The 11,625-nt window shown below is 33.3% G+C and overlaps 1 protein-coding gene across 1 annotated transcript; it reads right to left on the reverse strand.

The window, feature by feature from the left end:
• Positions 1–5,020: 5,020 nt before the first annotated feature.
• Positions 5,021–8,354, reverse strand: LOC134249068 (uncharacterized). Its single transcript, XM_062731431.1, has 5 exons — positions 8,018–8,354; positions 7,500–7,745; positions 6,624–7,034; positions 6,349–6,426; positions 5,021–5,751 (listed from the first exon to the last, which is right to left on the reverse strand). The coding sequence occupies exons 1-5, from the start codon at positions 8,082–8,084 to the stop codon at positions 5,678–5,680; spliced, it is 876 nt and encodes a 291-aa protein (XP_062587415.1). The 5' UTR covers positions 8,085–8,354; the 3' UTR covers positions 5,021–5,677.
• Between the last annotated feature and the right edge of the window lie 3,271 nt (positions 8,355–11,625).

The raw sequence follows: 11,625 nt of genomic DNA on the forward strand, positions 1-11,625 counted from the left end.
CACAAGTTTTAGAATATACATCACAAGATTTTGAATATACATCACAAGATTTTGAATATACATCACAAGATTTTGAATATACATCACAAGATTTCGAACATACATCACAAGATTTTGAATATACATCACAAGATTTTGAATATACATCACAAGATTTCGAACATACATCACAAGATTTTGAATATACATCACAAGATTTTGAATATACATCACAAGATTTCGAACATACATCACAAGATTTTGAATATACATCACAAGATTATCAAATATTGCAACGTTTGACATGCCATATAATATACCGTTATCATTCACGTACATGTATATGGATATGTTTTCCAGTTGAGTGGATACGAAGTTCCTCATAAAACAATTCCCAAGGCAAGCTACCGACAAATAAGTTGATAAATCAAGGACATCAACAGTCTCATTTAAATGCAACATTTGGCAAGTCTATGTATGACTAGTACTGTGTCTTGTTAGCAAGTAAAATCTACCATCAAGGTAAATATTGACTTATATTAATTTTTCAAATATATTATTAGGTCATAATTTTCATGCTGAATTGTCTACGGATTTCTTTCCGTTTGTTTGACTATGACACGGAGCGCACGGCGGGTGGGACCCGTCGACAGGGGATTCTTAATCCTTCATGGCAACTGATGAAAAGGAAGCAAAATAGGTCAGTCTTCCTTACAGCCTCTCCACAGTTAGACCTGTGTGGACTAGAAGTGGGATCCTCCTCGAGATGGCAGATAGAAACTTATACCTTGCCACCCTAGCAAAATCACTTGGTTTTAGAGGAGACTAGGCCCCTTAAGTGCACTGCGTGCATGGCCCACTGGTGTGTGGATATGCTCTGATGCCTGCAATCCTAGACCCCAGCTATGGGTAAGTAGCAACAAACAGCTGATTTGTGGTTACCTTTGGGATCCATAGCAATTACGGAAACAAGGATTAGAAATATTTCTACTGACGTCGAGTCTTCAGAATGCCAGCAGAATACTACATGTTTGACTGTGAACAGTGAAACCCGACAGGAATTGTCCACACGAGATGTATACTGCATGAACACACGAACTAAAACGAGAGGTAGTCTGTTTCTGGAACGGACATACCGTGTATGAAACAGGTAAACAGACTCAAGTTCTGAGAGAGATGAAGGAAAACAGGTTAAATGTACTAGGCATAATTGAATGTAGATGAACGGACTGGGAAGAATATTGCCAATATACAGGTGAAGTGTACCCTGGAAGATGGGACAATCAACATCACGAGGGAGAAGCAATCATCTGAATTAAAAGAGCAGCAAAAGCCAGTCTGATTAAAATCAAACCTTCACTAGCTCCTTTTTATTGTTCACGCGACAAAACAATAAAAAGGAGCTAGTGAAGGTTTGATTTTAATCAGACTGAGCAAAAGCACTAGTGGAATACCATCATGTAAATGAAAGAATCATCAGAGTAAGACTGAAACAAAAACTGTACTGACATCTGTGATACAGGTTTACGCCCCTTAAAATGAAGCAAAAGATGAGATTAGAGAGGAATTCTATAGGGCTCTACAGGCCGAATGTCTAAAATATCCAAAACAAGATCTGATGATCATCATGGGAAATCTCAATACAAATGTTGGAAGCAATAATGTCGGTTATGAAAGAGTTATGGGGAGGCATGACTGTAGAAGTATGAATGAGAATGGCGAATGCTTCAAGGAATTATGTGGAAACAACAACATGGTCATTGGTAAACTCTGTTTCAGCTTAAGGTGATACACAAACTAACATCGGTGTCACCTGGAGGTAGAGGTAATAACCAAATCAACCACATTGCTATCAAAGGAAAATGGAAAAGATCTTTACAGAATGCAAGAGTGAAGAGTGGGGATGACGTTGGAAGTTGTCAATGCCAACAAAAAGCTAAAGCTTATAAAAATAGCGCCAAAGAGCAACATTAGGCGAATAGACACATTCAAGCTAAGAGAAAACAAAGTGAGACAAGGCTTGAGATAAGAGAACAAGAACAGATTTCAAGTTTTGCAATGATGTGATGTTGTGAATGACAAAGTGATTGACGAACACTTGGAAAAATCTGCACCTTGTCTTCAAGCAAGAAGACTCTAGGGTTTAAGAGGCAGGTGCATAAGGAATGGATTACACCAGATACATGTACTTGGAAATCATTGACAAAGGCAAGGCCTTAAAACTAAGTTATGTAACACCCACTTGGAAAGAATAAAAGAGAGACTAAGAGAATGTTATTCCAATTATAATAGAGATGTGAAGAAAATAACAAAGAAAGATCGGAAAAATAAAAGGCATGGCAAGGGCTAAAGCTGAGAAAGCTGCTTCTGAACAATGAAGGTAGATCTCTTTCAAATGTAGTAACCAAAAGTTGAGTGGAAGTAAAAGACAAACAAATATACCTGTAAGAGACTAGCAATTTAAAAAAAAATAAAGGCAACTTCATTACATCCGAAGGAGAACAAGAATAAAGATGGAAAGAACATTTTGAAGAAGTGTTGAATCGTCCAGAGCCTAACGAGCTGGAAAACATACCGGGAACTGTCACTGATTTTGAAAATAAAATAGAGAAACCATCTAAAGCTGTAATATACAAAGCAATAACCTCCCTTAAGAACAACAAAGCACCTGGAAATGACCACCTAATCCAAACCTAGCAGCAGACATTTTTCACCCATTATTCACCAAGACCTAGAATACTATAGTAATAATAAAGTACCTACGACATTGTCCAAATTAAAGGAAATATCCCCAAACTGCCAAAGAAAGGAGAGCTTATTAACTGCAGTTACTGGAGGGGCATCACCTTACTACCTGGTATCAATACCTAGTAAGATTTTCAGCAGAATAATGATAGACAGAATCATGACTGCGTCGATGCCAGAATAAGACGAGAGCAAGCAGGTTGTAGGAAAGAAAAAAGCCGCTGTGAACAGGTCTTTACCCTATAAAACATTATAGAGCAATGTACAGACAAAGACAGCTTATAAAAAACTTACTTTAGTAATTGATTTGAAATAGCATTTCACAGTATCCACAGAGAAAGCTCGAGGGAGATCTTAAGGCATTATGGGTGTGGCGGTCAGCCGGGTTTGATCGCTGGTGGCCAGATAGCTCAGTTGGTAGAGCACCTGACCGGAGTTTCATGGTGAAGAATACTCGAAGGGCCCGGGTTTGAATCCCGGTCTGGTCCGCTGCATTTTCTCCTCTCCCGTTACATCTGGTGCCGTGACATGCCCTGGAACTGACAGGTGAGAGGCCTGCCAGGGATGAGCCTGGGTTGGGGATTTTGGAGGGCTAAAGGAGGGAGGAATGTGGCGGTCAGCTGGGTTCGACCGCCGGTGGCCAGATAGTTCAGCTGGTAGAGCACCTGACCAGACTTTCAGGGGGCCCGGGTTCGAATCCCGGTCTGGTCCGCTGCATTTTCTCTTCTCCCGTTACATGGGATACCATCAAAGATAGTATTTTTACTTGGAGTTTAATTGCACTATAAAGGCGGCTAATCAGATGCATGCTTCATAGTAAAATCTGGCATGAGGCAGGGCATTATGATGTCGGCTCTCCTTTTTATGAATACTTGCAAAAGACTGGGTTATGAAAACAACCCTTCGTGGCGACAACACAGGAATTAAATGGACCCATTTTACCGGTATGGAAGACCTAGTCTACGCAGATGACTTAATTGGACCTACTGTCACATCTAAAAAAGCATATATGCAAAGTTCAAAATTACAGAGTAAATCAGAAAAAATGGACCTGAAATCAATACCAAGGAAAGTGAAGTTATGACGTTAAACACAAACAACCAACACGAATACAGGTAGATGGAAATGACCAGAGCAGAACAATAACATTTACCTATCTTGGCAGCATAGTAACATCAGGTGGGGTGCGGACAATGATATAATGGTCAGACTAAGTAAAGCTAGGGTTTCCTTCATCAGCCCCAAGAGCATCTGGAACACAAATGACGTACTCTAATTAGAAGGACAAAAGTTAAGAATCTATAACAGCTGCACCCTGTCTGCTACTCTAAGGGGCAGAATGCTAGAGAATGACAGAAGAAGACATGTAAACTTTCTAGTTTCCACAATGGATGCCTCAGAAAGATCACGAAGATTTTTGGCCAAATAAAATCCAATATGAAACTCGATAAAAAAGCAAACAGACGATATGAGAACTATATTTACAAAACGGAGACGGCGATGGATTGGGCATATGTTAAGAAAACTAGCCAAGATAATTACAAAAGTAGCTTTTTGATGTACACCAGAAAGGAAGAGGAAACCTGGTCTACCTGGCGAAGGATTGTGGAAAAGGAAATGAGATACAAGAAACTAACTTGAGAAGAACTGGAAAGAAATGCCCAAGATAGAAGTGGAGTAGTCTAGTCCTTGCCCTTTGTGCCCAAAGGCATAACAAGGACTAGTAGGTATGTTGGAACAGTTACCAATGTTATCAATTACTCGCAATAACTTTGAAAAATGTAATCAAACACATCTCAAAATTTTTCATTTGTTTTGCAAATTTTGGCAAATATCGTACAAAATATTATACCTGATTATATACATATACTAGTAATGATGTATCACATATTAAATGCAAAGCATATTTGATGATTTGCTTGGATTTAAAATTATAATTTAAGAAAAAATTAAAAATGAACTGAAGTATAAACATAGTGGAAAATATTTAAACTTTATTTTTTTTTAAAAAATATCCAGTGGCCATGTCTTTGGAGTTCAACAAAGTTTGAAACTAGGGCTGAGGAAGTTTTCTATGAACAAAAAAGAAATGTAAAATTTAACTATGTTAATTGGGAAAAAATTATATTAATTATAAAAATAAATGAAATGTAATTTAGGAGGAATACAATTACATCGATTTGTTTAGAGTAATTTACTAAATTACAAGTAATTAAAAAAGAATTTCAACTTTTTTATTTTCAATTTTTCTAAAAACTCTGTAAGGTATTTCTTTAATTTGCACAATTTTACCACATTTCATAAAAGACTTCCACATCTCAAATTGAAAATTTTTAAAATAAATAATGTATGCATAATGTATGCATACATAATTGTTACAAATCATTAGTATGAAATATTCAAACGTACACACAAGCCCTCTCTCGCCGTCTCTCATTCACACTCAAAGACACTTTTAAAAGCATACATGTACGCGTGTAAACAAAGGGTAGGAATTTTTATCAAATTCACCGTATAATTTATAAAAGAACTAATTGCATTTTGAGTATATACACAAATGTATGCAATACTTTAACACTTCTATATAAATCTCAGATACATATAAATATCAGGATTCGTAAGCATCATTATTAATCTGAAGAATAGCAATCGGGAACTTGAATACTAGTACATAGTAAAATCTTCGCTGAGCCTGGACTTCGGCAAAACGTCCTTGAACTGTTAGAAAACTTGTTTCTTTTCCCATTGTACTTAAACAAATTTTCATAAGAATTACACACATTTTTATTCATACAATCTTTTATATCTTGCATTCAAAGACATTTCGGAATAAATCCTCATTCTTGAAAAACCCACTCTCTAATTTTTTTTTCGAAAGCTTCGTTGCTTTATCCTCAAAAGAGAAGGATTATGCGGTGTGTTGTAGTGAAAAATTCACATCAACCAAATGCAGTCATTTGTTTTTTGATTGTGTTTTGTTCTTTCTTTTGATTTTTCTGCTTCTTCTTCCTTTCCTTTTCTTCTTTACTGAAAAAATTATGCTGATTTTAATTAAAAGAATATATTAGGAAATTAATATTTATATTAATGTATGAATTATATACAAAAATTCTTTCAAAACTTATTTAGTAATTTAAAATAAAAATTCCAATGCAATTGAGTCTTTTTGAGGAAAGTTTTATATCATGCTGTAAAAGAATCTTTAATTTGATCTTTAAAGTATAATAAAAATAATAATAAAAATATATCTACTGTAGTTTTAACTAAATATTTTGCCAATAATTAAGTGATATTTCTTAAAAACAAATTATCACTTAACTGGTATGTTGCTTTGCCAATGAAGTTAAAATAAACGATAAACTTTTTCACTTTGTGCAACTTAGATCCCCAAAATATTATTAAAATATTTAACATAACGAAATACCTGTATAACTTAAAAAGAGCACGTGAAACATGGCTAAAAAAAACTACTAATATGAATGCTCAGGATTATAGATGAAATTCGTATTCCAGAATTATGATTGCGCACCTTTCTATCAGTATCAATAGCTTTATTTCTTAGATTCTATTCTTCCTTTTTTTCTCCTTTTTATATTAAAAAATTAAAAAACTTTAAGAGCTCACCTTTCTTTCTAGAATCCAAGATTACGTTTTCCATTACTTCATCACAGAGAGAATATCTCTTCTGGTCCAGGCTTAAAACTGAAAATGAAATTAGCTTTTGACATCAAGATTTCTCGTAGACTAAAGCACTTTACTATACAACATTTTATTGAATAAAAACCAAATTAAATAAAGATGCCTTATGAAATAATCTTCTTACTCTTTCACTTGATAAAGTCACTCTTTTTCTTTAGTCACGAAATAGATAAAATGAATTGGTTTCCATTAAAACTTACATTTCATGCAAATAAGAAAACCCCTTTCCACTGATGTCTCACAGGTGTTAAGTGGCACGTAATTCGTTTTGAACTGAAGTTTTACGTCCATTAATTCGGTAACATTAATTTCTAGATACCCAGATCCTTTTGGTATTCGTTGCAAAACGTTTCCCTGCTGAACGAAAAGTTCATCATGTTTTTCGTTGATTTCAGACCACAGAACTCGCAGCGCCACTTTCATTTCAAGATGTTTAAACTCAGTTTTGAAATTTAATGAATGAATGGAATTAGTATAACAATATTTATAATTCCAAGGAAAATTCGGATGACTTCGAACGATTATTGTCTGATCTCCCAGTTCTCGAATTTTGACGTCACTGGAGGATGTTTCTAATGTTTCTTTGGAAATCAAATCGTAGATTTTGGTCTCTACAGAAGAGAAAACAAATGTATATCACATAGTGTAACTGAAAATAATTATATTTTAAATTTTTGATGTATTTTTCTCTTCACAAGATTGGATATCATATCGAAGTTTCAGTCAAAGAGTAAAGTATCTCAGATAAAGATCCACTCGTTCTTTTTCTTAAATAGGGGAGGATGAAAGAACCAAGAGAATAACATTGATTAGAAAGGTGTTTACTTGGATTTCTTCAAGACGATAAGATTTAAACAAATTGTTTCCTCTTTAACAGAATCATTAAAGCAGATGACTGAATTTTCCAGATGTGGAAAACTCATGAGAATAAAATCCAGAACAATTAAACCATGCATATTGTCAAGACAAGAATCCCTAGAATACAAACTGATTTTTAAATAAATTCGTTTGTGCAATCCCAGAATTGGGATTTTTTAAAAACATGCAATAATGTTTTGAAATCTATCATACCTTACCTTTTCTTAAACATTTCATGTTTTTCTCGAACCATTTTTCTGTCCTTTTTATCCCCTTTCTTTTTCTTATTGTGCAACACTTTTCCCACATACAATAGATTGGCGAGTTTCTTAGATCTTCCTTCAGTGTTCTGTAATTGTCTGTGTTAAAATATCTTTGGGTATATCCTGAAACTTGCATCAGTTGACTCTCATTTGTGCAGGCAGCATGTAATTCTTTGAAACGTCGTTTAGTCTTGACTGTGCCTAAAATTTTGCAAGCATTTTAATATTCTTTTCTACATCAATATGTATATCTTTACTGCATGTTAACTTTTTGAACAAATGAAATTGTTTGGAACTGTATCGATTGCTAATATGTCATAATCTATTTAATTTCGAATGAGAACAATTTAAGGACATGCAACAATATGTCACTCCATTTGATATATAGATTATTCATAGTATAAATTATAAATAGTTACACTAGAAAACATTATATACGTGAGGATGTTAACGGAAAACATAACGATACTTACCAATCATGACAAACAGACAGACAGAGAGTACTTTGAGATTTGAAGCTGGGTAAAATGTTAAGAACATCTTCCTGAAGGTTATACTTCAGAAGGTCTTACGGTATCGTTATTTGAAATATTCGGAACCGAATTCCTACTCACAATTGTATCAACAAAGTTTCCTGAAGGATTTTCGGATACAGATACTTCATGTTATGTCCGTCCATTTATAACAGTTTTAAATAGGCGAGTTTTCCAGACAGTTTCCGTTCTTGTCCAATAGGGACGTTGTTTAATTTAATAACAATTTCCTTTAAGGTCCTAACGATTGAAATGTGTCTGGGTTTTGTACGGGCCCATTACTGACACCGTTCTGATAGTAATCTTTAATTCAAGAACAATGAATGAAAATGACATAATTTAATTTCAGAATTATAAAATTCATTGATATTGATGCCTTTTGCAACCTATCATTATTAACTCGGGCGGATGCAAGGAAAAGGACATGGTATCTACATGACATAATCAAAATAGATTCATTTTCCCAATTCATTCAGAAAAAAATTACAATATTTTCAATCAGTAAAACAAATATGTATATGACTCGATGTATCCCAGTTAACTTGAATTAAGGAAACTCAGAGTCTGCCACATCTGTTTCATATTTAGATGGTATACGGACCATAGACGATAAAGGCCAATTAAAAATATATTTTAAAGGAAATGACTATAGCTTTTCCATGTCAACTTTCCCTATTTATGTAGAAATATTCCATTATATTTACATTTCCAATAATTTTCCCCTAAGATTCTTTACAAAAAAAATGCTGTTCATTTTTTCATGAACAACATTGGGCACGTACCATGAATGAGCATGAATATCTCCATTGTTTCGTCATAATACCGCTCTTGATGTCAAAAAACATAGTGCACACTGTTTCGTTTTAAAAATGACAATTGAACGGCCTAAATTTACTGCAAGTCATCAGAAAAATAATGTAAATATAAGAAATAAATTTAATTTTTTGAAGATTCATGAGGTATATGAACTACAACGCTTCACGCCGGCATATTTATCATGAAGCGCTAACGCGCTTCATGAAATATGCCGGCGTGAAGCGTCGTAGTTTATAACCTCATGAATCTTCAAAAATTAAATTAATTTCTTAAATCATCTGCTTCTGGATTTATGTATACATGTCTCCCAACTTTATTCTTTACTCAGGGTGTTGTCCTGAGTACGATCAATTTTTTAAGAGAGAAATGCTACTTACTGATAAGTTGATACTTCATGGATTTAAACCAATCTCGAATAAAGACGGCATTTTGTAAATTCTGTGATCGTTATAATGACTTTATTAACACATATAACCTATCATTGGATTATATTTTGGCTGATTCGTTTCATACCAATTGTAAGACTTTTTTTGCTGAATTTTACTATGAAAAATCCCATCTATTTAATCAATACGAAGGGTTTACAGCAGGTTTGAACTGTTAACAGAGGATGCATACTCCTTCTAGGCACCTGATCACACCTTTCAAATTTCCAGAGACCCGTTTTTTTTTTTTTGCAACAGAAGTATATTAATTTCTTCGGGATTTTAGATAATCATAAAGATCTTTAAGATTTTAGAGTTACTAGTATCTGATTTTGGTCATATGCAACAATGAGTATCATAATTAAAATAATACAAACAACAATATATTAATAATTGTACATAAACTTGTAAATACAGTGCATATAGTTATATTATCACACCCTCGCGTTAGGAGCGTGGACTTGTTGCGAAGCCACTAGGGTGGACTATTGGTTAATGAAGATAAAGCCGCTTTACGATTTACAGACCTTTATTTCTCGTCGGGTCGGACAATATCAAGGACAAGCGCGTCCCGATTCCAACTCCCCGAATGTTAATAAAAATTTGTATTTATAGACATATTGATAATTGACAAGTTTGAGTAAATATGACATGAGTTAATTTGATTTACAAATAGAGTTGAAAATTATGATTTTAAATAAACAATAATTAAGTCCACAAAGCACAGTCCATCTGGCTCATCATGGCTAATTAAGATAATTAGACATGTTAAAGTAGATACATCTAACAGATTTAAGCAATTATGACAAATTCATTAAATTAAATAACAGATATAGAATTTTGAATTGAAAATGTCCAAAGTAATTGTCAAAATGTTCGATGGTACATTTTCATCTGTGACAATATGTTTAGTTAAGCTTAGTGTATTTTTTCAAAATATTAGATAAGAGCACAAAGTAAAAAGCGATTAGCCTAATCTATCAAAAATGATAATTGGTTGATAAGCTCCAGCTTCGAATTCTTGGACAAGAGAAATGTATCTTAAAACATTCTATAATCGAAGTACTCTCTCTCTCTCTCTCTCTCTCTCTCTCTCTTGGAAGAGGTACAGGCTTGGGCTTTGATTTGTGCCACGGAGACATTATAGTTTTTCTAGTAAATTCAATATGTTCAATAAAAATGCAAATACTTATTAAATTTGATTTTTATTTGGAATAAATAAACATTCGTAAAATACATATTTACATAATTAAGAGATACTATTAGAAGTATTTGAATTTAAAAAACACTGTAGAAAATTGTTTTTGTCAGAAAAAATTGAAGATACCAGACACTGTCAATGAACTTTAAATTTCTTTATATTGAAACAGATCAGTAAAAAACAACCTAATCATAGACTTCATTTGCAAAGGTCATTACATAAGAGATTTTCTGACAACAAGGAAACCACTTCTGTAAAAAAAAAAAAAAAAAAAAAAAAAAAAAAAAAAGAGGAAATGTCTTTGTCATTCAGAAAAATATGTACAATAATTGTATTTTAAATACTATACAAAAAACTAAATTTTTCATTCTTTCATTTTTGTCACAAAATTTCATTTCCTTCAAAGTAAAGGGTACATGCATTTATAAAAAAAACATTTTGCTAATATCATGTTTGTTAAAGCTCATAAATTATTTCAACAATTGAAATCTAGATACACATGTTTTCTAAAGGTATCACTGGCCAAGTAAGAATTTGGGCGTCAAGATTAATGCCCTCAGGACAACAAATACCCGTGGGGGTGAGTACATTTCATGATCTGCACACAAAAAGGCGTTCGATTTGCTTTATATTTTTCCTTATGTTGAAAGTATACGTATCTTCCTAATGTTCATTCCCAACACAACAGAATTGTAAAGTATCAGAATTCGGGAATTTATAATAATTCCACATCAACACGACAAACATGAACAATTTGTAAATAAATCAAATTATACGGAAACACATTTCACACACCAGATATGATGCCATGTATAAACAAGGGATTGTCTATCGTATCTAATTATGCGTCATTAATTACTTTCACATTCATCTTGTGCATAAAATCAAATTTATTTATGAATGTATAAAAAATGTAATGATAAAAATTCTAAAATTTCGGCTAAAAGAACCCTCTTTCTCTTTTTTTGAAAATCTTTTCTTTTTTATTTATCATTCAAACAGAATATTTGCAGAATATGTCTTCAACATTTTAGCAGAGACAGTGATAGTTTCAGGAATACAGCTTATGAGAGAACATAACTCTTGATCGTTTAATTTCGCTAAGT

This window comes from Saccostrea cucullata, unplaced genomic scaffold, assembly GCF_032062105.1.
Source record: "Saccostrea cucullata isolate Sc308-1 unplaced genomic scaffold, CSIRO_AGI_Scuc_v1 ctg12234, whole genome shotgun sequence".
Classification (NCBI taxonomy): domain Eukaryota; kingdom Metazoa; phylum Mollusca; class Bivalvia; order Ostreida; family Ostreidae; genus Saccostrea; species Saccostrea cuccullata.

What these genes read in the sequence shown, in the direction of transcription:
- LOC134249068 (XM_062731431.1), bottom strand. Translation starts at nt 8,084, where the DNA reads ATGTTCTTAACATTTTACCCAGCTTCAAATCTCAAAGTACTCTCTGTC. An exon ending in CATGAAATGTTTAAGAAAAG is followed by an intron (nt 7,035 to 7,499) that starts GTAAGGTATGAT and finishes TCTCTTCTGTAG; the next exon opens with AGACCAAAATCTACGATTTG. An exon ending in CTTGGATTCTAGAAAGAAAG is followed by an intron (nt 5,752 to 6,348) that starts GTGAGCTCTTAA and finishes TAATTTTTTCAG; the next exon opens with TAAAGAAGAAAAGGAAAGGA.